The sequence below is a fragment of the Panthera uncia genome, chromosome B4 (genome assembly GCF_023721935.1).
Source record: "Panthera uncia isolate 11264 chromosome B4, Puncia_PCG_1.0, whole genome shotgun sequence".
In the NCBI taxonomy this organism is placed as follows: domain Eukaryota; kingdom Metazoa; phylum Chordata; class Mammalia; order Carnivora; family Felidae; genus Panthera; species Panthera uncia.
The window spans coordinates 62,089,487-62,117,208 of NC_064809.1; the positions used below are offsets into that span (position 1 = coordinate 62,089,487).

At 35.8% G+C, this 27,722-nt stretch overlaps 1 protein-coding gene across 3 annotated transcripts in view; it reads right to left on the bottom strand.

Moving 5' to 3' along the window:
- Nucleotides 1-27,722, bottom strand: part of DENND5B (DENN domain containing 5B) — a 182,607-nt gene that overhangs the window by 52,615 nt on the left and 102,270 nt on the right. For all 3 annotated transcript variants that reach the window (XR_007456619.1, XM_049625243.1, XM_049625244.1), the window contains 5 exons: nt 24,160-24,347; nt 17,404-17,940; nt 14,816-15,047; nt 10,444-10,594; nt 2,312-2,405 (listed from right to left, as the gene is read on the bottom strand). Coding sequence is in view for 2 of the 3 variants with exons in the window: in XM_049625243.1 (XP_049481200.1) it covers nt 2,312-2,405; nt 10,444-10,594; nt 14,816-15,047; nt 17,404-17,940; nt 24,160-24,347 (1,202 nt within the window). In the remaining variant the exon portion in view is untranslated. The remainder of the gene's footprint in view (nt 1-2,311; nt 2,406-10,443; nt 10,595-14,815; nt 15,048-17,403; nt 17,941-24,159; nt 24,348-27,722) is intronic.

Below are 27,722 nucleotides of genomic sequence, written 5' to 3' on the forward strand. Positions count from 1 at the left end.
ACTGTCAGGCTAGAGACTAGAAACAGGTCTTGGCATTTCTGTTTTTTCAAAAATATACGAACAATTATGTTATTAAGTAAATAACTGGATTAAGAATAAAGCCCTGTTAAAGTGTACATTCTATTTTATAAATGAAAACAAGCTAGAATGGGGTTATCCTTTGACTGGTCATATTTACCAAGTACACAGCACATATGGGGCAATATGATTATCAGCCAACAGCGAATGCCATAGGGCCCAGTCTTCTCCTGAACATCTCTGGTGAAGCCATGGAATGAGCAACATTCCTCGGACATGCACACAGAGGATACAGGGGGTGGCAGGAGGCCCTTCCTCACAAGAAGTGAGGCTGCCTATGTACATTGCAAGAAATAGAGCACTTGCCTTTATAGTAAACAAGTGATGATAAAAATGTAATTTTCTTTGGGGCAGTTGGAGGAAAAGGTGTACTTTAAGGTGAAAAGTGGAGAAGAAAGAGAAATCTTTCACAAGGAATGTCTTTATAAGAAGTTAATTTTACTACTAAAAGGAAGTGACCCCAGATTTCTTCTGAGATTTCTACTATGCTCTTCTTCATTTCTGTCAAAGCCAAAAATAACAAACCAGGAGTCCTAAGTTCCTCTTGTCCTCAGGTGAGGAGCTGTTGAGTGCAACCTGGTAAACAGGGTTACTGGGAAGAGGACCAGTTTGGCTATCAGCAGTCCTGGGCTATAGGCCCAGCTCTGCCTTGTGTGTCCATTTAACTCTGGGCAAGTCTCTTGGACTTCATGTAATGTTGGACAAGGTGACCTCAAGGGTTCCTCTTAGAACTAAAATTCTATACTGATGATCTGCTTTTCTTACCACATAAAATACAGACCAGGAAGAGAGGAAACACGTTTCAAAGTAAAACAATAAAAAACCAAACCAAAACAACAACAACAAAAACCCTCAAAAAACAGATCAGGAAGTTCATTAAAATACTGTGGAGTAAAACCCAGCCAGAAAAGAAAAACTGCTCAAAAATGAATTATTTCTGAATTTCTGCAAAATACTTAAAGGGAGTTTGAACATTTAATATATTTCTCCTTTGAAAGAACACAAGGGCTACGTCTGGTCCCTCCACAACTCCCCCCTTACCTGTCAAAATACCACTAATAAGGAATCTGAATAATTAGTTTTACCTGCCAAGAGTTCAGAATTACTTGCATTAGCGCACACCACCAAGAAAAGGTATCAAACATAACGGGAAGTGGAGAGCAAAATGGAGGGGCTGACAATTCACGTCACAAGGTGATGTGAGGCTCTACAGCTATATGCACACACACATGTGGATAATTCAAGGACACCAAAGACAAGATTCAGGAACATCTGCAAAGCACTTTCAGGCAAAGAACATACCAGGCAGCACTCAGAGAAGGATTTTTTAGGAAGTCGTGCAGGAGGAGGTAGACCCTGATCCCACTCCCAGAATGCCATGGAGTTCTGACAGACCAAAAGTTCCCCGGAAGGCTAAGAGGATGGAGAAGTGCCAATGACAGAAAAGCCAAAAAAAAAAAAAAAAAAAAAAAAAGGACGGGGAGAAAAAGACCAGCAAAATGTGCATGCATATGATATAAAGTCACAGCAAAAGGGAGGGGAAAGAAGAAAATATGATAGCACAAAGAAAAGCACTAGACAGATTATGCTTCAATTTTAAAGAAAATGTTTAAAACCATAAATGTATGAACATTTCAACAAAAAAGCAATAGATATTTGGAATGATGTTTTCTGCTTTATTTTTCACATCTGAGTTTAGAAAATAGTTAACAGATCTTCCGATTGCATTTTTCTTTGATTACAATAACCAAAACTTACTTATAATTATTCAAATGTATAACTATGCTTGTATTTTTAAGTAGTACAAATAAAGCATAAAAATCTTAATTCAAAAATAATTTCTAAACACTTTAAAAAATGGTGTCCACAATTCAAGGATAAAGCACAAGGAAATGCATCTTTATTCTAGGTTTAAATTATGCTTGAAACTTAAAATATGTTTCTTGTATACTTTTTCCCCCCACAGGAGACATACTGACCAAAAATGTATCCTAAACTTAGCCTTTACTTGATGTGGTACACAGGGAGACTTGTTTTAGGGCCGTATTTTAGGTGTATTAAAATTACAAAAAGGTGTTCTTTTAAAGTCAGTACAAAAGGATTACTATTTTAAAATAAAACAAAACCATTCTGTAAAGAAATCGGAAGAACTTGCACCATGACAACTGCTGAGCTGAGTAAGGCTAGTTCATGGCTCTTGTATGGAGGCGTCCTGGGAAGGCGGCCCACATACCTCCCTCAGGTCGTTGTCCAATCCAATGTGCTCGGAATGTTGGCGAAGGCGGTCTTTCCTGCGCTGCGCCGTGGCGCTCCGACTCACCCAGCGACTGGAAAAATAGCCATACCCAAGAAGGTGCAGGTTAAAACAAACAACAAGAAAGCGATCACTTATCTCTAAAATAGAAAAAATGTACTGTTTAAAAGACTAACAATACTTATTTTTCAACCAATTCTTTAAATATGTAATGTCTTTATTGTAATGTAATTAAATACCACACAATACACCCATTTAAAGCATACAATTCCAGTGGTTTTTATTATATTCAGAGACATGTAACCATCACTACAATCAGTACTTTTTAAAAACTGAGGTTAAAAAAATACATACTATCACCTCATAATGATCCTCTCCTTTCCACTTTACTGTCCAACAGAGCCCCAAACCCTGGATGAATACTATCGTGTAACTTCTCATATCTATAGTAGATTAGTGGTTGATTTGTCATGCCCTTTATCACCTCTCTCCCATTCCCCTCAAAAACTGTTCCAAACCTTTCGCTTTATCCTCAAGGGCCTCCCCTCAATTGCCTGCCTTTGGCTTAAACGATGTATACACAGACATTTCATCTTTCTTCTAATCCCAAAGTATAAAATATACTGGCCATAGCTCAAAACTATTACTGCCACCTGTAAGAAACTCCTTGACTAATTCTCTCTTGCTTTCTTCAACCTGCCGCATTAACTATCTCTTTCTTTTATTTTTTTAAGTTTATTCATTTTGAGAGGGAGAGTGTACAAATGGGGGAGGGGAGAGGAAGAGGGAGAGAGAGAGAGAATCCCAAGCAGGCTCTGCATGGTCAGGTCAGTGTGGGGCCCGATGTGGGGCTTGAACTCACGAACCATGAGATCATAACCTGAGCTGAAGTTGGACGCTTAAGCAACTGAGCCACCCAGGTGACCCTAGTCATCTTTTTCTGAATCTCCAATTTTTCTTTCTCAACTGAATAATTTCCCTTCAGCTTACAAGCATGCTGGTCTCTCTCTTGACCCTCTACAGTTATGTGTAAGTTTCTTGCTTCACTCTTTCCTGTAAAAATTCTTAAAAGATTACATATAAGGCTTCTACTTAGTTACCTATGGATGTTCGGTTTATCTCAACGTTTATTTATTTTTGGGACAGAGAGAGACAGAGCATGAACGGGGGAGGGGAGAGAGAGAGAGAGACACAGAATCGGAAACAGGCTTCAGGCTCTGAGCCATCAGCCCAGAGCCTGACGCGGGGCTCGAACTCACGGACCGCGAGATCGTGACCTGGCTGAAGTCGGACGCTTAACCGACTGCGCCACCCAGGCGCCCCCGGTTTATCTCAAATAAGCTTCCCCCGACAATGCTCTTGAAGCCATTTATATCCTTAACTGTCATATCCAATGGCTATCATTCAATTCTTAGCTCACCCAATCTCTCTGCTACACTTAGTACCATCTTCTAACTCCAGTTATTTTCAACTAAGTCAGTGTTTCCAATGGGGTCAGTTCTGTCACCTTTGAGCCTTTGTCCCTGAAGTTTCCTCCCAATTTCTATTCTTTCAGATAGCTTCAATGTTACACAGAAAATGTTCTTTAATTCTTTCAATTCTAAACTGTTTGCCCTTCTTATACTCCCCAATTTTATTACCTATCACATTGTGTTACAATCACTTATCTCTATTCCTATAAAATCCTCTCTACTAGAAACTCTCGAAGAGCTGGTATGTCTGTCACTGTTTTTTTGGCAGTCTGTACATCACCTGGACTTTCTATAAATACACTCTAAATACATAATCAGAAATCCAGTCTAACATTTAGGCTTACAGACATTCCTCACAACATGTATGTAATAACAAATTGTTTCCTTAATCCAAGACTCATAGTTTGGCCTTTAAATGTTCCTAAAATTAATGTGTCTTCTATTCCATATACATGTTTAATGTATAAATTTTCCAAAAAGCTTTTGAGTTAATAACAGATCTTACAACCAAGAGTTAATCAGGATCAAGTAAATGTGCTCAAAACAACCTAACTGTTCAACAGTAGGGGGTGCTATATAATGAAATATGTAATCATTAAAAAAGTTGCTAGGAATATTAAGATAAGAGAATGTTCATGGTACAATAATGAATGGGGAAAACAAGATAAAACATTGTATAAATAATCTCCTAATTTTGTGAAAAAGTAAACATGGACATGCACACCATGATCTATGCAATGAAAGAGCATGACAAGAAATGTTGACATCTCATGGTGATGGCATTATGGGTGTTTTAAAATTTACCCTATCACTTTCAAGTATTCTAAATTTTCTAGTGAGCGTATATTATTTTAAATCAAACCATTTTTAAAAATTTCTCAAATCTTGAGTTATCCCCATGACTATGTATTCATCACACTTTTCTAAGAATATCTACTCTTGTGTATATTCTTGATAGCACAGAGCTATGTAAATTTTAAAAAATGAATTCATACTTTTGCCACTCAGGAAAAGTCATATTGTATTACTGACAGTTCATCAGTATGCAATTTACAAAAAGCTTAAAATAAGAATGCAGCTTCTTTTGTTGCTTTTAAAATAATTTATGCATGCCTTTGGTTTCAAGCTTCTGAATCATCTCATTTCAGTCTGCTATTTAGAGGAACACTGAATAATTATGATAAAAATGACATCAAGAAAGGTAGTCCCTCTTAAAATAGTTTAAAAAAATAGGCTTTAAAATAAAAAAAAATAAATAAAAAAATTAAAAAATAGGTTTATATTGGGACAAAAAATACCAAGTCCTAGTGATAAATCGTTGAAGTAGAGACCTTGGAAATGTCCCAATAACGAAGTATTAAAGTAAGACTGTAAAAAGGATACAAAGAAAACTGGGGTGACTGAGAAGGAAGATCCAGAAAAAAAGAATATTAAGGCACTGACAAAGAAAGATTCTTCACTTGATCAAACCTTAGTTAGGCTTCTGAACCTTCTCCTAGGTCACTCTGTGCACTTCCTTATAAAATCCAGTTTTGACAAGAACGTTGCTAAGTCAGTTTAGCAGGAGAGCCCCATCCTCAGTATTTGATCATTCTCAATGTCTGATCAGTTTCTACATCATCCATAACCCCCCAGGTGATGTCTGATCACCCAGGCCTGCCTTCAGCAAGAATCCTGTCAGGTTGGTTTAGTCAAAATCCACCCCTCACCTTACTTTTGATGTTTCCTCTTAGTAAGTTTTTTTTCCACTCTGCTACTTGACTATAAATTCCTACTTACCACATATTGTATTTGGAATAAAGTTCAATCTCCCTCTCTCCCACTGCAAGCCCTCAGTGCAATGGTCCCTACATGGCCCCCCTTGAATAAAGTGTGTCTCAAATCTTCAACAGGTACCATGAATATTGTTTTTCTTTCACAACTCTGAAGCAGAATATAAACACCAGATGATAAATTTATATAATAAACAAAGGGGAAGTATAAGTAACAAAATGTATAAAGGGCTGGGGGCTTTGGAAATAGCCCTGTAGCAAAAAAGGTCAGTAAAACATAGTAAAATTTGTTCAGGAATTTAAAAAATTAGGGTTACTGGACAGAGTGGGTCAAATAAATAGTAAAAATAGACTATAAAAACAAGCCAATGAATTTATATAATAAATAAAGAAAAGGAGAATACAAATGGCAGAACAGTTTCCTTGGCAGGCAAAAGTGGAAAAGGCTTTAGGTAAAGAAAAGGGTAAATATTAATTTACATGATGTAAGTAGCATCTCACTATACACTCCTGTGGGACAAAAATTTTTAATTTTGTTTCTATTTTATTTTCAAAACAAGGAAATGATCATCTGCTTGAGAAAATTATGATGAACTATACCCATTCCTGGTCTTGTCAAGGAATTATTTTGTTCTTTTCATTATTAAGTCTCATTTACTAAGCATATTGTTGCCAAAGATGATCACATTTGCTGAAATACTAATGATTGCTTATTTGCTTTTGTTTCATAAGCAGCCTATGAAATTCTAATAGTTGGTCAGCCATTTGCAGAGGCATGGTTATAAATCTCTTTATCCTGCCATGAGTTCTTAGACCTTTTCTCTTTCAGACTACAATATACCTGAAAATGTAATGCTTAGGGCTCAACCTTGGGATTATATACAAGATTAAAAGCAAGAAAATACTGCAGTAAGATTTTAAAGTTGAAATCTTCCCTATTTAACACTCCCTACACTTCCCTTTTCTGCTTTATTTTTCTTCACAAATCTTATCACTACCTGATAGGTTATTTATTTTACATATTAAGTTCCTTTGTCTCCTCCTCCTTGAAAGCAGGGACTTCTGTTGTTTTGTTCACTGCTAAATTCCCAGTGAACAGGACACTGTCTCACATACAGTAGGGGTTCCGTAAATATTTGATAAATAAATGAATGAACAACCTAATGCTATTAAAAGGAAATACTATTTAAATGAAATGAAAACGATTTAAATTAATAGTCCACTAATATAAAAGTAATTCATACAATTAGGATATTTTACAAGCGTAGGAAAAAATAAGTAAGCTGATGACTAGTCTGTTCTGATGGAAAATTCTCATTCATTTCTGAAAAATAGAATATTATATCTAGTACAATCATCTGGAAGGTTTGAACCCCCATACTGGTCAATATGTCTTAGCACACTTTTAAGTTCAGTGTTTAAAAAAGCAGGAATAGGGGCACCTGGGTGACTTTGTCGGTTAAGCATCTGACTCCTGACTTTGGCTCAGATCATGATCTTAACAGTTTGTGAGTTCAAGCCTCGCACTGGGCTCTGTGCAGAGCCTGCTTGGGATTCTCTCTTCACCCCCCTCTCTCTGCCCCCATGCCCTCAAAATATATAAATAAACTTAAAAAAAGGGTTAAAAGAGCAGAAACACTTCTTTAATGGAGGGCAAACCCCTGCAAATTACCTAAGTAAGGTAACATTTTCAGTCATTAGCTATTTATTTCTGTCTTGTAAGCAGCACATTAAATTATCTCCACAATCTTCCTTTCCAAGATCTTAGTATAAAGACTTGCATTTTCTATAGGAGGGTAAGATTTCATTGTGAATACATAACTTTTCCACCTTCCTCATGAATCATCTTCCACTACTGACTTCATTGAAGTTTAGACAATCTATTTAAATAAAAGAGTTTAATCAAAGTTTTTAAAATTCTTATTTTTTTAAGATTTTATTTTTAAGTAATCTCTATACCTAAAGTGGGGCATGAACTCACAATCCCAAGATCAAAAGTCGCATACTCCACCGACATAATTCTTTTACTTCACTGTACAGCACTCCTTTTCCAAATATGTAAAAGGATACTGGACTGAAGACTTTCCAGACCTCCAGGCTTTATGAATGAGAATTCCGAACTCGGTCCCTGGAGTAAGGAGAACTGAGTTCTAATCCTAACTTTGCCAGTAACCCAATCTCAGACTTCTACCAACACATCATAATGCCACTGTCTTCAGGGTTAGGCCATTTGATCTCAACCACTGCTTCATGTAGTTCTTCCCTAGGAAAGATGGCGCTTAACATGTACCTTGCTCCTCAGAGTATTATCTTATCTTTTTTGGGGCCACCCCTCCTAATAGAGTCCATTTTAAGGTAGAAGTGAGGTATCTGAGGGCTCTTTCATTGTGGAAGATCTTGTTACACTGGGTACACAAAATGTAAGTGGCAGTGAGCCACCTGAATTTTCAGAAGAGGCAAGCAGAGAATTCAGTGAAGGGAATAAAAAAGAAGTAGAATTATGCCTTTTGACTAAATGGCCCAAACTAAATAAGTAAATAATATGAAGGTTCTTGAAAGATGGCTTAAAAGTAAGATGTTTCTTTCAGACGATTTGCAAAACTATGTATGTTACAAAATTTTTGGTACTTACCTTTTTTCCTCATAGTGCACCTTTATGTTCAATATTTTAGGTCACTCAAAATTTCTTGGGGGCTACCAAAGCACAGTTTCCAACTCCAAAAGTAAGACAAGGCATGTGTCACCCTTGTTTTGGCGTAGCTGAGCCAGACACTATGTGTATGTGGTGTAACAGTTAAGGGCCTGGGCCCTGAATTAGCAGACCTAGGTCTGAATTCTAGTTTCACCACTTCTTAGGTGTGTGATCATGGAGTAAGTTGTTGCCTCTCTCTGAAACTCACTCATTAAATAGGTAAAACAATGTAGGTTTATATATAGGGATATGCTTGTAAAAATGAGTTAATGTACTCAATGCTGTCAGCAGAGAAGCCAGTGTAGAATCAGCTTAATATTAGTTATCAGCAGATCAACTCCATAACCAACCCTGTGTTGGCACGGAGAAGGCTCCACTGGCAGGAAAGGTATATTTGAAAGCAGAAAAAATATGGTGATGAAAATTTCTAAGTTTTCTGACTAAGAGCTGTAAAGGGGTATATATTTATGAATGATGAATACTAGACTCTGAAAGGAAAAGAAACAACAATGCAAACAGTACTGCAACTGTGTAATCCATGCACAGCATTTTTTCCCTTTAATATGTCTGCTCTCACTATACAGCTCTCTCACATTTGGAACTAAATGAATTAATAATTCTGACACATTTTAGAAACATATTTAAAGGAACACCTTCAGGGGGACCTGAGTGGCTTAGTCTGTTAAGTTTCCAACTTCGGCTAGGTCATGATCTTTCAGTTCGTGGGTTTGAGCGCCATGTCGGGCTCTGTGCTGACAGCTCAGAGCCTGGACCCTGCTTCAGATTCTGTTTCTCCCTCTGTCTCTGCCACCCCCCCCACCCCCACTCTCTCTCTCAAAAATAAATAAACATTAAAAAAGTTAAAAATAAAAAAAATAAAGGAACACCTTCAGCTAGGAAATTAGTAAGGATTTCATCCTTACTTAAATTAGAAAGGATTTCCTTTCAGGTTATTAAAAATAGAGTATCAGCAGTACAAACACAAGGATACACAAATATTACCGCATATACATGCACCTCAACAAATTCCAAATACCACAGTACCTAGCTTAGAATAGTGTTTATTAAATTAAGCCAAGTGTTACCATCACATATTATAAAGATAATTTACTATATTTTCCTTTTTCCTGACCAACAGAGACAGAGACAGAGACTGGAGTTAATACTGTTACAAGTTAAGGAATGCCTGAAGCCAGTGTTGGCCTCAGCACTGGAAGAAGCAAAGGCGGCTCCTTTCTTAGAGGTCTTGGGAGGGAGAAGGACCTTGCCAATACCTTGATTTTGGACTTCTAGCTTCCAGAACTATGAAAGAATAAATTTCTGTTGTTTTAAAAGCCACCAAGTTTGTAGTATTTTGTTATAGCAGTCCTAGGAAACTAATACAGATAGTGAAAGTATCATTTTTCTAATTCCATTAGATGGCATTACATTTGGTCATTTAAAGGGAAACTACTCCCATGGGGCACCCGGTTAGCTCAGTTGGTTAAACGTCTGACTTTGACTCAGGTTATGATCTCACGGCTTGTGGGTTCGAGCCCCGTGTTGGACTCTGTGCTGACAGTTCAGAGCCTGGAGCTTGCTTCCGATTCTGTCTCCCTCTCTGTCTGTCCCTCCCCCACTCACGCCCTGTCTCTCTCTCTCTCTCTCTCTCAAAAGTAAACAAACATTAAAAAAAATTAAAAAAAAAAAATAAAGGGAAACTATTCCCAAGCACATACTACTTAAAAAATGAAAAATATGTCTAGTCTTTAGATTTTTTACATGATGGAATTAAAAGTCAAATACTCATAGAATGTCAATCCATATATTTTTAAAAATATGTATGTTTGTATGTATGTATGTATTTTGATAGTAAGAGAGTTGTGTGTGTGCAAGCAGGGGAGAGGGGCAGGGAATCCCAAGGAGGCTCCATACTGCCAGCACAGAGCCTGACACAGGGCTTGAACCCACAAAGCATGAGATCACGACCTGAACCAAAATCAAGAGGTGGATGCTTAACCGAATGGGCCACCCAGGTGCCCCAATCCATATTTCAAATGGGTTGTTTTGGTCTTTGGAAACGTAATCAGATCAATAAGATAGTTAATGGTTACAATACCCCATTAAAGTTGCACAGCATTGTACCTACCCTTCATTATCCCTTCAACCGACTATTCAAGTGAAGAACGTGCTTACTTGTTATTAGTTGGTCCTGTTGCCAAGACATCAGACTGTAGCTTTGGAAAGAACCCTTGCTCATATTTGCCTTGACCAATTTTCATATCAAGCAGATGTGGGTGGATTGCAGTGTGATCCATTTTCATTAGTCGCTGCTCAATTGATTGGGCTATAAATTAAATTTATAACAAATTAGAGACATTTCATTGGCTAAACCTTAAAACAATGCTTCCTCCACTCATGCACCAACAAGGAACTCCATCTTTCTGACACTCTAAAACAGATTTTTATAAAAGTTCTTTAGAAATCAGTGTAAATATAAAAAGGTTAATTTTAAGTAAACACTAGATGACTAATTTTCATGGTATTTTCTGCCTTTGTCAATTGCAGAGCAGCAGGGTTGAAAAATCTATAATTTAGTACTAAAACAAGTCTCCCCTAAGTGGAATACTCAATATTTTAATACTTCAATATTAAATATTTCAATATTTAAGAAAATATTTTCTTAATGAAAATATGTTCTAAGTACAAATTTAAGAAAATGATGGCAAATAAAATATTGTCCTTCAAATGAAAGACAAGGAAGGAAAAGCAAGCACAGTAGCCTTTTTTACTTTTATTTCTTTGTACACAGATCCATTAAATACTCATAGTTCTCCATTTGTAAAAACAAGAAACTATGTAAAGTTTATGACTTCACTTTTAGCAACACTCACATTCTCATTAGTAGGAGTCATTTAGGAGTGTTTATTAGATCAGGAGGGGTAATGCAGAGAATAAAATAAGCAGGCATTTAGAAAATGTCCAGAGGATAAGAAACTGGCCTTCTGAAGAATAAAATAGGCCAAAGTTAAAAGATAGGAATTACTCAACATTTCTATTTAAAATTGCTTAAAGCTAGGAGATTATCTCAAAGACCCAAGAAATAGCAAATGATCTCTCTGGTAAAAAAAAAAATCTGATCTTAAATGTTTTTATGAACTGAATTTTCAAGAGAAAATATATTTGTGAAGCGAGACTAGGTCTTTAATCCTTTAGATTACCAAAAGGGGAGAACAAGCAGTAATTGTGGTTGTGTGACAAACAGATCATACCGTGGGAACTGCTAATCTTGGGATTTAAGAGAAGTAAAAAGGTATTTTTATAAGTATTTCATGGAACCAATTTATTTTGCCCGGTTCAATACCAGCAGATTGAGTACTGCTGGTTATTCCCCATACATAGTCTTAAAAACTTTCCTTTTGAGTAGAAAGTTTTTTGAAAAAAACTTTCCTTTTGAGTGGAAAGTGGATCTGTCCATGGCATATTCCACACTTCTCAAAAGAACATGCTTAATACCATCTTGTGTGTGGTTAATGTTTCACCTAAGTCAGTTGCTTGTGTCTGATGACAGCAGTGAGGGATACTTTGCAGAAGTCACTATTATCCTCTAGGACTAAAACTTCACAATATTAGATATCTATCTCAAACTTCCCTATTTTTCCTTTAGAATTCAGAATAATTTATCCAAAACTTCTTGAATTTCATTTTATTTTTAATGTGTAACTTCTAACTTCTCTTAAAACACAGTCCATATGTTTTATGTTAGGCAAAAGAATGCAATGTTTTAATATGAAATGATATTTAAGTTTTCAGTGATGCCCCCTGGCTCTTCACAACCCTATCTATACTCTCAGTGCTCCTAATATTTATAAAACACTTAATTAACAGATGGTTTAGGCAAAATAAAGCTTAGATTCATGGCATGGAATTCTCTGAAGTCCCTGCCAATTTTATGTTCCATGAAATACTACAAAATTCCATCTCTGCCAATGAATGCTTCTGTTCTCATGAAAGGGGAAAAAAAAGGTAGCTTCAGTTTTTCCGCTGGATTTAAAATGACAGAGAAATCCATCTGATACTGAGTTATTCTCCTTTAGTCAGGAAGCTTTTTGAAAACAAAAATCATGATTCATAATGAGTTACTCTAGGGTTTATATTTAAGATTGCCTTGGGAGTGTAACGCAATGTTACTTTTCAGTAATTATACCACCAGTGAATACTGAACATTTAGAAATTATTAAATGCCTGCTTTGAGAGGTCACGGGCCTGTTAGATTTTCAAGGTTTTGTGCCAATACTCATTTTCTGTGATTGGTAAGAAAAAAGAAAAACTCTGTATTACTATCAACTTGTCTTTCTGCACAGAAATCATGCGGTTCTGGTGCCACAATATCAACAGCAGATAGCCTCTGCCTAAAGACTTCACCTGCAAATCAAAATTCTTTTTAGTTAGAGGCAAAACAAAAAATAAAATCAAAACAACAAAGGACAAAAAAATACCCAATAAAAGTCAATAATAAACAACAAATGCCAACCTCTATACTTTTGTTTGGGGTGGGATGAGGATAATTTTACATGATGAAAGAAATAACTGCACCATTTATGGGGGATATAGACACAGTCACAGCCAGCTGCCTTCTTTCACTTAAAAAAAAAGTCTTTTGATAAATTAGGTTCCTGGGAGTCTAGTGCTTTAGTCTAATCACATTTTCATATGTTAAACCTATAATGGTGTATTTTCAAGAGTATTATATAATATAATTTCTGTGATGATAGTGGGAATGTCAACCTCTTTGAGGGGCTGACAGAAAATCTATTTTAATTGAAAAGATTTTCTGGAAGCACACAAATAAAGGAATCAATGCTTAGCTCCATTAAAAAAATTCTGTCATGAAGGTTGGAATGAAATTTTCTCAACAAGGCATTATATTATTCACATGGCTATTAAAGCACTGAAAGTCATACTATTCTCTGAATAGGCACAGACAGTTTCATTCATTCCACTCCCTCAATTTCCAGAAATATGGAGGTAACTGCCATTTCCTGAAGGGGCTCCAAGGATCTACCCTCCTAAGTGGGAATAAAACAGAATGATGTTTCAGCATAATCATGAATTCTCAAAGAGACCTCTTAAGACTAAAGACATCATTCACATACTTCTTTCCTTAAATATGCTACAACTATAGCATCACCACTCCTGTGACTTTGATCTATTTAAATAAAGTGAGAAAGGCAAACATGGAGGCAGAACAAAGAAACTCTTTTCCTGCTTCTTTTTGCTTCAGCAAAAAACTTGCTCTCAAATAGCAACTATGCTTGAAGGGGAAAAAAAATTAAAGAAAGGGGCATTCAGGTGATAGGAGGCAGTTTATTTGGCAAAGGAAGTGTTAGGAACAAGGTAGAAATGTATAAAATTGTGTGGACTGGTACACTTCATGTTTCTTTACTAAATAAACATCTAATGTGGTAGTAAGGCTTCAGGTGCTAGAATCAGTCAACCCTGAGTTCAAATCATGCTCTATCAATCACTAGCCAAGCAACCATAAGCAAGTTACTTAACCTCTCAGCTTTCCCAACTATAAAATGAGGACAGTCATAAAACAGAAATAAATGTTTCTGAAATAAACTCCCTCATTGTTAAGGTCAAATCCAAAAATGCATGTGATATGATGTCTGGAACATAGTAAGTACTCAGAAAATACTATTAATATGTTTATTTATTTAATGGACTATATTACTGATGGCCAAGACTGATGGTTCTCTCAGGGAAAAAACTGGTGTCAGGGTTGGGGAACCTCTAATTTTTTTTTTAATTTACTTTTTTTTTTAATGTTTATTCATTTTTTGAGAGAGTGAGCGAGAGAGGGAGGGAGGGGCAGACAGAGCACAAGTGGGGGAAGGGCAGAGAGAAAGAGGGAGACACAGAATCTGAAGCAGGCTCCAGGCTCTGAGCTGACAGCACAGAGCCCAGCCCGATGCAGGGCTTGAACCCATGAACCGCGAGTTCATGACCTAAGCCAAAGTCAGATGTTTAACCGAGCCACCCAGGCGCCCTAGAAAAACCTCTAATTTGAATGTAAGAATTCAGAGATTTTAATTTCAATAAATGAATTATAATTAATGGCACCACTAGAAAGTAAATAAATTGTTGTAGTTATGTAAATTAGGCAGCATCTCAGATTCACTATTTTAAATTAATACTTATCTTTCTTTTAATGAAGAGAAAAGAGGTGAGAAGTAAAAAGGCAACATAAACAGCAAGAAAGAAATTTACATTTTTTCACTTAAGGCAATAAAAGAGAATAAGACAAAAATCATAGCAACCTTATGGTTATATTCAACTTTTCACTGTTTTTCCTCTTTTAAGGGGAGAGGAATGTCAAATAGGAATAGGATGGACACTAATTCACAGAAACAGAAGGAAACAAAAGGATAGAAAACACTTGATAGAGTATAAGGATTAATCATGAAATCTAAAATTGAAAATTAATTTTCAGCTTATAAGGCCAACAATGTGTAAAAAGAAATCATGAATTTTAAGTCAATTTTAAAAGGTGTGACAAATGTACCTGCTTCTTTTAAAGTGCTGCATTTCTGATAGATAGATGTCCTCAAGGTGGGTGCCCTTACATTATACAGTCTTATCTTCTCAATCCGAGAGTCAAAGACCCGTAGCAAAGAATCTTTCTCTTCCCACTGAGACATAATTTTATTATCAATAAAGGTAGCAAACATCTGTGTTTCAATGAAGCGTGAAAGAAATGGCAGGTAAGGCTCAGGCTGGTCAGACAGAAAGGAAGCCTGTAATGAGATAATTAGAAATTATTAGTGCAAAGACACTATCTTAGTACTACACGGTAAATCTGAAAATTATTTGTTGCTGAGGTCATTTAAAAAAGATCTTGTAACATGCAAAACTGATGCATGAAATTAAAAAATTTTTAAATTTACTTTTCCTTTTAAAGTCATGAATTTAGGTGACTTAGTCCTTTAGCCTTTCAAAATTAATTTACATTCTGAAACTCATGATCATTATATAGAAAATAGGGCATAATTAGTGAAAGATGGTGGATCAGATGCTGCCATATCATCAACCATCCTCCTCACTTATCAATAATTTTTGACCCTTTTTCTAATGAGCTATGATTTTTTTCTGCTCTCTATTCCTAGTCTATGCAGTATACCTCTGAGTCATAAGGCACTGACATGATCAACGGATACGACTGTGATATATACATAAGACATAACCTTCTAAAAACATGGAATTTGTGCCTATGGGTGAAATCTTTGTTTTTCAAGTGGATGTTTTTCTAGGCCCCAACACTGTTCAAGACTGATCAAGACTGTTCAAGACTGTTCAAGATCAAACTCCTTCCAGACCTGTGCTGATTGAAGAGTCTGGGCATTAACTAAAACAAGTATTGCCTGAAAACCCATCCAAAGCTATTCAAGCCTTTGGAGAAAACATGTGCAACAAGCTGCAGGTTCCTGTTACCAGACTCTCTGCTGCACGGAATGGTTCAGTAAATTGTAACCAGTTCCTAATTCAAAGTGTTCTTTTTGTCAGGTCCATGTGTGTACAGGAATTCTAGTCACAGTTTGGTACTGGCTGAAATATGGAAGTGAATTACTATTTCAGCTGCTGGGTTGGTTTTGCTTTCCATTCTTTTGAGTAGGTGCAGTGTGGCAGAAGCCAGAAAGCGGAAGACAGAAGGGTAAGTTCTGACAATCTCCTCCTTAATAGTCATTGGCTTCTTACCAGCATGTTTATTTTTCATTCTAAAATTTAGGAAGCCTTTAAAAAAGTTCCTTATGGAAACCTACTTATTCAATTTAAGTGCTTCCATAGTTCAGATGTATTTACATAAATCTGAATAGCCAGAGAAAGGTTCACGGTAGTCTCTAAAAATCAGTACACCTCTTCAAAAGATATTTTACAGGTGAGTATCAATTTTACTTTTTCTAGAGCAAATAGTTTTTTTTTTTCCCCTCTAAATGGACCAAATGTCTGGCTTTTGATATTCAGACCCTCACAGACTGCAACACTGAAATCAGGAAAGACTTGGCTTGGAGAACTAGCGTGTGATAGTCCTGTACATTTTCCTAGTGAAAAATGAGATGGTTACAAGCCTTCTGGAATCCGCATGAAACTTTCATTTCTCTAGTCGTTACATAAAAAGAATTCCATTTATAGTTTGAAGCTACATAAAGATTAAGAAGGAAGAAAGTACCAGTGCTCAATTTAGATAAGAATTTGAATTGCCCCAAGGATAAATCATGAGTGTACACAGATTAGTTCCAAGTTGGAGAGGAAAAAATGGTTAAGCTTAATAAGAAAGGAACCTAAGAGCAGGAATACATTTGGAGAAGTGAAGGCTTCTTAATTTATTGAAGAAGTTTTCTCAAACATAAAATGTATCAGAACTTAACCGTTCAGTGTAGTTTATATACTTCAACTGAAAAAATGTCTGAGGAAATCAGAAAATAACCTTTGATACTACCCACCTTTACAAAATTTTTTATTAATATTTGTCAGAGACTCCATAATTATAAATTAGCTTCTTAGAATACATTAGCTCCTTTGAGAGGTCTTTCAAGACACAAAGATACCATTTAGCAAAAAGCCATAATGCATTCTAATAGCAATATCGTGCCTTGGCAAAACTGAAGCAGGGGACTGAACTATACCCTAGTGACTCAAAAGAGTTAACGCACACCTCTAAGTGCTTTTATCTGGAAAACAAAAATAAACAAAAAAATTGGTAGATATGCCAAGAAAATCTGCCAGAAAACTCTATGGTAAACCTTAGACAGAAGCTTCAACTTCAGCAGGACAATCAAAAGCCAGTGTCATTTTCTGTCTTCCTTTCCCACAAACTTTGGAATAGAACCTTAGACTTATAGTCATAAAACCTAATTTATTCACTTTTCCTCTCTTTTTGATCCTAAGATGAGGTAAAACTTTGTCTTTTGAAACTAGAGTGTTATCTTTGCATGGACAAGTTGAGATGTCATTATAGGACAAAGACAAAATATAAGAATAAGTTCTTAACGGGAAGGGAGAGAGGAAAAATCTGTGTTTAAAAAAGTTAACCAAATTAGTAAGACAGCCCACTAAGAGTCATAAAAAAAGGGAAACTATGTTTTTTTTTTTTACTTTGTCAAAGTTCTGCATCTGTTCTCGGTTGGTAAGCCAGGACTCCATGTCCTGGGCAGTCTGAATCACAAATGCTTCGTAATCTGCAAACATCTGTGTGAAGCGGTTGGCAAAGACCTCGCGGAGCTGCACATTGAGCTGGTAGTCCCTTAGCTCAGCCTCTTCACACTGCAGCTTTAAATCCTTTTCTTTTTCACTCAGAGAGGCAGAGAGGTCCATTTTTTCCACGGTCACACCAGTCCGCTTGGCCAGAGCTTGGAGGCGGGCTATGGTTTCATTGCCCTTCAGTAACTCATACATGCTGATGTTATGAGTGGAGACATTGCCATTCTTCTTGTCATTAACCAAGTCCTTAAGAACCAGATTCTTCAGTTTTGTGGCACTCTCACTGCAATGGAGACTGCCCTCAGGAGGGATACCAAATTGAAGAAGCACTTCAGAGAGTTCCTGGATAAAATCCACCTTATTGGGGAACTGTGGAAACTCTTCAGGCAATTCAATAAAATGGTTGTCAATATCCACAAAACACAAATTAGCCTGAAAGAGAAAAAAGTAATACAAAGGTTTTAAAATAAAGGAATTTTATATTCTAAAATATCCTTGCCAACTATTTTTTTTAAGTTCATTTATTCATTTTGAGAGAGAGAAAGAGGCAGAGAGAGATGCAGAGAGAAAATTCCAAGCAGGCTCCGTGCTGTCAGCACAGAGCCTGACATGGGGTTCGGTCCCACAAACCATGAGATAATGACCTGAGCCAAAATCAAGGGCTGGATGCTCAACTGACGGAGTTACCCAGGTGCCCTCTTGCCAACTATTATAAATAAAGTCATAGATTACACTGACTTTTCAAAATTAAGATATAACTGACATGTAACATTTTGTTTCAGGTGTATGAATCAATATAGATTATGAAATGATTACCACAGTAAGTCTAGTTAACATCCATCACCATAAATAATTACAATTTTTCTTGTGATGAGAACGTTTAAGATTTTATAGTGCCTTTTATGCTAACTTTCTCAAGGCTAAGAATTTTTATTCTTTAAAAATTTTTTTTCTAGCATTTTTATTCTTCAAAAACAAATTTCAGTTAAGCATGGGACTCAATTCCAGCTCAGGTCATGATCTCACAGTTTGTGAGATTGAGCCCCGTGTCAGGCTCTGTGCTGACAATGCAGAACCTGCTTGGGATGCTCTCTCTGCCCTTCTACCGCTCACACTTTCTCTTTCTCTCAAAATAAATAAAGAAAAAAAGCAGCCAGTTATTAAAAAAAAAAGATCTTTTTCCAGCATTTTTTTCCCTAGGTGAGTATTTTATACCATATTTAATATATACAGATAATTTTCTCTGGGACTTAGCAATTTGTTATAATCTGGACATGATTCTGTAACACAGAACATCCTTTAGGCATTCCTAAATGAGTAAAGGTACACAGAGTCATAGTACCTTACAAATAGAAGGCACTGGGTAAAATGTTCAATGGATGAATCCAGCCTGAACTTCCTATGCCATTCCACTGCTCTGACACCATCTGTAATTTAGAATTAATAATTGCTAAAATTTAGCAGCTTAGTACCCCCAAATGGGATAAAATTGGCAAAGAGCAATCCAATTCACAAAAAATTCACAAATTTTCAGTTTATCCAAAATTAGCTTCAACCTCTTAGACCACAAACTGTTTCAGAAGTTATTAGACAAATAGCAGGAGACAGCAGTAGAGGCAAGTGCTTAGACAACTATAAATGATTGCCCCTTCAATAATTAAGAGCTGATTCAGGAGATATTTTTGAGTTGAAAAAAAGAGGAAATAGAAATCAGAGGAAAGTTTTTTTGAGTTTGCTTATGCAATAGATTTTGATTTTATATTGAATAAAAAGACTTTTAAATATTTTCTAAATAATTATGGACAATTCAAGAGGCCAAGTACATGCATGCAATTCTGATTATCCCTCAGGTACTTGATTATAGTAGACTCCGAAACAATATTTTACTTTTACTGCTCACACTCTCTTAATCAGAACAAGGTTGTCAGTGTAAAGGAAGATTGTGCTCATAGACTCTGGAAGGGTGGGAGGCCAAAGGTATAGCCCAACACATAAAACTGATGCTGACTACATTAGTGGCTGGACACAGGGCATAGAGTGGAAGTCAATCAGCAGAACAGAAGTTTCACCTTGTGTCTCCCTGTCTCTCCTATAGCCCGGCCACCCAGGTCAGCAAGGAGACAATTCACACTGTCCTTTGATCCTGTATGGCCAGGTAAGATAAAAGGAGGAGAGCAAAGAGTTGGGTTTTTATTTTTCTCTTTTGATCCCTGATCTTTATGTTAGGTGCTGATGTACAAGAAGTACAGCAAAGTTCTACATTTAGCTCAATCGAAACTCAAGAAGACTTTCCTCCATCTAGGAACAGAGAATCAGTAACGATTCCTCAAGTCTGAAGTGACCTCTGAATTCAACTGTTTATTCTGCAGATGAACTAATTGAGGCCCAAGAAGTTAGGTGACTTCCTGACACCTGTTCTAGATAAGCATCCTCAAACAGCCTGGTGGCTTAAAAGATTTTTTCCCTACAATTTTCCTCATTTCCAACATCAGTAGTTTCCTCTAATTAAAATAAGAGGTGAAGTCAAATCTTGCTGAAGACAGTATTGCTGCCTACAGTTTTCTGTAAATCCACATCCTTATATATGTAACTATAGTCTCTAGAAAGCAGGGTATGTTGAAAGACTTAGGGGGAGAAAGTAGGTCACTATAATTCAAATGGATGATTCAGTATCTTTAAAAATGGAAGAAAAAAATTCACTAACTTGTTAATCTAAATGTTAGCCAGCAACCTCCCACCACTTACATTTTGTACCATCTCCTTCATTAATGCCTTCCTGCTATCTTCCTCTATCCTTCTATGAAAAGAGAAAATGATACATCTGGGAAATTTTAAAGCTTGTTATGCTCATATAACCACTGCTGAGCTGAAAGGGCCGTAGGGCAAGGCGGGTGTTCCAGCACCACAGCTAACTGGCCTGCCTTCATGATTCCATGAGTCTCTCATACCCTCCTATGACTGCTTAGATTGGGGCCAAGTTGGGGCTTTGATTATCGCGAACTAAAAATAGGACTGTTAAGTTGCATTTTGAAGACTTATGGAAGAAAAACCGAAAAGCCTTTTTTCTAAAACAAACAAGAACTCCATATAATAGGGCATTCTGCTAAGTCACTTTTTCACTTTTAATACCATTAAACTAAAAAATTCCAACAGAAAAAAATAAAAATAAAAATAAAAATTCTATCAGGAGAGCTCAAGAAATATTACATATGCAATAAAAAACACTCTTGACATCTCAATCTTATATTGTTTTAGGACTAAATATTTCTCTATTTTTTACTATCAATGCTGCTTACACACATTCATGGTAAGTAATCACGTCTAGTTAAAAATGAAAAATGCAAAAAAAAGAGAAAAGTTCCCTTAAAAGAAAGGGAACAAAGACTTAAAGTTTAATCATTTCTTCTGCCACGAAGCTTTCCCATGTCCCTACCCTAAAGGTATTCTGATTTCCTCTGCATATATGCTTAGTTCATTCATTCCTCTTAATTATTTTTTTAACCTCTGTTATTGATATTTGTAAATGACTTACTTTGGAAAGCAAAAATTACATCTTATTTATCTTGATGTCTTCTAATGTATCCTACACTGGTAGTGTATGAGAAGACACTGTTTGGTGAATGAATGAATAAGACTCAAGGAGACAGTCATTTTGTGGAACCCCAAAGATGTACACAGGAGGAGGAAGTATCCAGGAATGTGAGGCCAGGGCAGCTCTCTCCATGCTTACTAAGGAATATAGTTTCTCAACGGCTGAAGTTAAGCTGGCATAAGGGTAAACTGGAGGAGAATATTTAAATTTTTTTTTTAATGTTTATTCATTTTTGAGAGAGAGACAGCATGAGTGGGTGAGGCGCAGAGAGAGAGGGAGACACAGAACTTGAAGCAGGCTTCAGGTTCCAAGCTGTCAGCACAGAGCCCAAAAGAGGACTTGAATCCACGAACCATGAGATCATGACCTGAGCCAAAGTCGGACGCTCAACCGACTGAGCCACCCAGGTGCCCCATGGAGAGAATATTTAAAATATTCCCACAGAATCTCAGGGGCAAGACATAACAAAAACAAAGTAGAAAAAGCAATTTCAGTTTTTCTCTGGATTTCTTGCCCACCATTTACTGTAAAGACAAGCAAGAATGGGAATAAGTGAAGTACCCTTCTCTGCAGCTCATCCCCAGTGCTGTATCCTTCTACCGTCACTTTCTCTACCCCACCCCCTGAAAAAACAATTTAACAAATGGCTACCTGTGCCTATCATTTTAGAACTATGGGGAAAGTAAGTGGGTGGTTAATTATAAGTCTATGTAGTTACATTAGTTAGCTAACAACTAAAATCATACCTTCTTAAAATAATCATTTTGCAAACTTATCATCTTCATAACTATTCTAAGAAGCCCTGTCACTATTTTTTTTCCCATCACTATTTTTAACTATTATTTTATTTTATAGTTTTCAGGGAAAGGAGGGAGGAGGTGAGTATTACTAGTGAGTGCATTTAAGTCAATTTTAAAAATGGCTATTTTTATACCTACATCTTCCTCAAATTATGTGAAGTAGATTATTTATCTCATTGTAAAATGTTATGAGCACAAAGTGATCTGTGTGTATTTTTTTTATTCTAAAGATAAGCAAACTTAAAAATTCTGAGAGCTAATGCAGCAATGTCTGTGATTTTCTAAACTTTTAACTCGTTAAATCAATCCTCTTTAATAAATGTACATACCCATCTATTCATAGAGTAGAAGAGTATGAAATAATCTGGGTCAGCTGTTAGCATTTTCTTCCAAAATAATGATGTACTAACATATACTTTCTATACAGAAGCACTGCTATTTTCACAGCTGACCCAGGTTATTTCATATTATTCTACTCTACGAATAGATGGATATGTACATTTATTAAAGAGTATTGACTGGGGCACCTGAGTGGCTCAGTCAGTTGAGCATCTGACCTTGGCTCAGGTCATGATCTCACAGTTCATGAGTTCGAGATCTGCACTGGGCTCTGTGCTGACGCTTAGAAGCCTGGAGCCTGCTTCGGATTCTGTGTCTCCTTCTCTCTCTCTCTGCCCCTCCCCTGCTTGTGCTCTCTCTCACTCTCTCTGTCTCTCAAAAAACAAATAAATAAACTTAAAAACGTATTGATTTAAAAAGTAAAAAGTTAGAAAATCAAAGTCACTGCTGCAAGAACTTTCAGAATTTTTATCTTTAGAGTCAGAAAATATACACATATAGGGAGACAGAAAGATTTCCCCACTCCAAAAATATATAGTTGGCATTTAAAAACTCTCAACAATTATAACTCATGTAAAAATGGGAAGATAATATTTATATACCAAAACATACTGTCTTATAAAATATCACTTGATTAATATACAAACAGACCAGATACTCAACAAGAAACTAAAACATGTCACTATTTAAGTCCTTAAACTTAAATTGCATTTAAAATACATTTGGCTAATCTATTTCTTTTTCCTTGAAAATTTAAAGGATTACTTTTTGAACTGACAAGATACTTAGATTAATCTAATAAAAGAGAAAACAAGAGAGTTCAGGTAATAGAGAAAAGAGAGATAATGGGGAGGCAAAAGCAGAGAACATGCATAAGCTCAAAAGAGCAAGACAACTTTTACAAGCATTTTATATGATCCCAATCAAGCTATTTTTCCCTGAACAAAAATGTTAATTTTGGAAGGGAAATATTCATTGGAATAAAGTAAGCAATGGATGATTACAGGAATCATTAATGGGTATAACAGCTGTAGCTTAGTATGTTATTTTAAATTCACTTATTAAAATGAGAATCTCTATGGGAAATAAGAACAAATAAAAGCACAGCACAGCATGAAAGATCTTATTAAGAAAGATGCTAATTAAATAGCTAATAATATCATATAGTTAACTATTTAATGTTTTTTAATAGGCCATGGCACTCTCATCACTATTTCATTTCAAAGGTTTTACAGTCCAATTCTGAGTACCATTAACAACAGATAAAAACTATATTCAAAATACTTTCAAGAATTCCTAATTTTCTTAAACAACATCTGAAAATACAACACACAGAAAGCACAGTAACAGTAAGGTGGCCTAAAAGCTAGGGGTTAGAGTTTTTATCTCAATCACCTAGCCAAGCTGACATTTAGAAAAAAGCTGATAACTAGCTTTAGGTCTGAAAACAAAGAATACTAAAGTATTTGATATTTCCATTATATATAGTTTGCTGAAAGATGTTACTTTTCATTTGAAGGAAGTCAAGAATCAAATTCATCTCAATTAATGATGTGAAGATGTGAAAACCTGGGCTATTTTGTTTAAAAGTAGAATTTATAAAATAAATGAGGGGAAAAAGGAATTAAATGCTATTTGAATAATAAAGCAACTAGATAATGCTACTGTTGCTCCCTCCTCACAGATTTATCGCTGTGAAAACTTGCCACTGTCCTGTCTGAACCATGCTTACTTAACTAATGACTAGTCCCAGCAAGCATCAGGAGTCAGCTGCACTCTATGGTTCAGGCTCTACCTTAGCCCTACTTGGAAAATTCAGGACAGTCAGAGACACAGTTTAGACAAAGACAATGCTAAGAAAAGTGGCCTTGACCTAAATCAACAAACAGCAAATGCTTCATCACCCATTATAAGTTTTACCTCTTGAGGAAGTTCTAGTTTAGAACGGTCAGTTCCTTCTTTTGACTGAAGGCCCATCAGATAAGGGACAGGAGCATCAAGAAAATGTAGCAGAGAAGCAGGGAGGATGGGCACATAAACATGCTGCCATTGAAATGGGAACAAAAGTGTGGTGATGCCTTCCGCCACAGTCATCAAGCGTTGATAATCTGTACAGAACAAGGAAAAAAGGAGGGGAAGATTCCAAATAAAAACATAATCACTGCATTAAGCTTGAAAATATTAATTTCCAGAATAAACTCTTGTTCTAATAAATAAAATGTTTCTTTATGATCATGCAGAAAATAGGTCTATCCCACTATAATTAAAGAGTTAAATGGTTTCCACTTGAATGGTATTAAGGGGGTAGGAATAGGTGGGAAACCTTATCATATTTTTGCTTCTGAAATCACCAGTATGTAAATTTACATTCCCTTAAAATGTGAAGGAAACAAGAACTAACAGAATTGTTCTTGGCATGTCTCCTATTGAAAATGTATAAGAATATTGCTACTGATCACTTTTTGTATACATGCAGATCTATATAATCCCTAATTCAGAGGCTCTTTTTTTTCTTGTATGTATGATCATGGTGATGATGGCCTATGGTTATCCTGATAATATTTATTTTAGCCTTCATTTCGTGGGTATAAGAAATCAAACAAATACATGCATTCATAATCATACGTCCTATATTTAACCCCCAACTACATAACTATCAAATTTAAAAACAAAGTGAAAGTTACCAGAAAATCAAAAGTTGGTTTTTGCCTGTGTTTTGTTTACATTAATTAATTTATCAAAACTAAAAACTGCTTATAATATTAAAGTGCCCCCTCCTCATTTTAGATATAATTGACATATAATACTATTAGTTTTAGGTGTACACATAATAATTTATGTATATATTGCAAAATGATTACCACAGTAAGTCTGGCTAATGTCCATTACTTCACATAGTTACAAATAAAGTGTCCTCTTAAACCACTCTGCCATGGATTACTTTATATAACCACTGTCTATAATCCCTACTTAAACCTTTAGAGGCAGATGTGTTTAGAATTCAGTTTTTTTCTTTAAATTTATAAAGGTAATATTGTGCATATACCACATACATGAAATAGCCGGGGCAGGGCCCTGTAAAAAAACACATTAATATTTCTGCAGCAAACTTTATGAGTGTCCTAGTAGGCAAGATAAAGAATTTAAATAGGCCTGGTTCAAGTCTGGTTTTCTAATAAATGAGTTACAAAAAGAATCTTTGATTTTCTGAATTTTTTTGGATTTAAGAATTTGATTTAAGAATTTAAAAATTAAGAGATATTATGGACTTGTAATTTCGCTCTCACAGAATTCACTAAGCACAAAAGGAGTAAAATCTGGGGAAGGAAGATTTTGAGGAGTCTTTTAAAAAAGGTTAAAGAAAATGACCAGATGCTATCTGGTTCATGTCCACCCAAAGAACACCTGTCCAAGCATAAACAGGATGTTTTCTGCTTAAAAGTCTTTCTTGTGTTGTTTTATAATTCGTATACAACTATCTTTAATAGTCTACAGTGGGTTTTTGGTAATGAATCATCAGCTATTCATAGCCTAAGTAAATTAGAAGTTTCCTTATTTGATTCACTATTAAGATGTAAATGTTAAGGGCGCCTGGGTGGCTCAGTTGGTTAAGCGTCTGACTTGGGGCTCGGGTCATGATGTCGTGGTTCGTGAATTCAAGCCTCACATTGGGCTCTGTGCTGGCAGCTGAGAGCCTGGAGCCTGCTTCAGATTCTGTGACTCCTTCCAAAAAATAAACATTTAAAAAAAGTTTTTAAAAAGATGTAAATTTTTAGGTGAAAACCTGTTTATAGGAATATATATACATACATATGTATGTGTGTGTGTATTTTTTTTTTTTTTAATATTTATATTGAGAATTTGAGAGAGCACACAAGTGAGGGAAGGACAGAGAGAGAAGGAAAGAGAATCTCAAGCAGGCTCCACATGTACAAAGCCCAACAAGGGGGCTCAATCTCATGACTGAGAGATCACAACCTGGGCATGATGCTTAACTGACCGAGCCACCCAGGTGCCCCTCAAAGGTATTTTTTAATAAATAAATGATTGCTGGAATAATACTATATAATTTTGCTGCATATCTACAACTTAAATAGACTTGATTAGATTTTGTCCAGAAGAGACTAAAGAACTTTTAATTTTTCAGTAGGAGAAAATGGTAACTACTCAGACAATAAACTATGCACTCAAAAATCACACTTCTTGCATATTCATATATTCACTTAATTATCTGCATGGCCACATTATGAAGAAAATTCAAATACCCATTTACTAAGCTGTGGATACTGCTCATTACAGAGAATTTTTACCAACTGACTCATACTTACTATGTTTAAGTGTCCAGAACTTATATGGATCAGAACTACTGTTTGGAAACAATCAAATTTAAACATTTTTTTCCCTCCTCTATATTAAAAATGTAAAGATTTTAATAGTGGAATATAATGCAAGTTTTCAAAGGCCTTTCATAGTAGGAAGGGACCTTCAGGAAGCTTCCACAGCTTTTTGGAAGTGACGATAGAATGAAAGCACAGGGTGCCAGGGTGGTTCAGTCAGTTGAACGTCCAACTCTTGGTTTTGGCTCAGGTCATGATCCCAGGGTTGTGGGATTGAGGCCTGTGTCGGACTCCACGCTAAGCACAGAGCATGTTTGGGATTCATTCTCTCTCTCTCTCTCTCTCTCTCTCTCTCTCTCTCCCTTTGCCCCTCTCCCCTACTTGTGTACTCTCTAAAAATAAAAATTAAAAATTAAAAAAAAGAGAGAATGAAAGCAAAATGTTGCTCTACCAGGGAGAGGTATTCCACATGTCACTCCTGAAGTCTGAGAAACACAGAGCTCATTGAAAACTTAAGAGAAAGAAAAAAATTAACTTCATAGTAATCTCATTCACATATTTTATGATTTGACTATGTTCAAAATGTACAGTATGTATTATATAGATGGACTATTAGAAAAATAACTTGATTGTTCTGGTGTATGTTTGCTAACTTTTAAAAACTGCTATTAGATTTACTGTGGGTTTCTATGGAGTTTTATGGTTCTAAAAATCGTGATCAAAATAAACTATTTTCAGGAGTTTTTTTGGTATTGTTGATTAAAGATTAGTTTTCTAAGACACTTATTTCCTTTAAAAAAGTCTGTTTCAAACTTAGCTAACTTCTTAAAAAAAAAAACCAAACATTAAAATCTAGATTTTAAAAAAGAATTACAGTTTTTACACATTAAATGGGAGAAAAATCTAAAATACCTTTAAGTAATTTAAAGTAGGGGGATATTCTTCCTCCAGTCCCTTACCCACCTCCAACTTATAAAAACCTTACTTAAGAATGTTTTTAAGGAAAAGGAGGAGTGAGAAGATCCATTCGGTTGAGAAATACTTAGTAGTAATCATTTATTCTGTCAATGCACTTCAGTTAAAAACTTCAGAAACACACCTGTATTTGAACAAGTTGGGTTTACTACTTATTCCTTATGGAGAGGG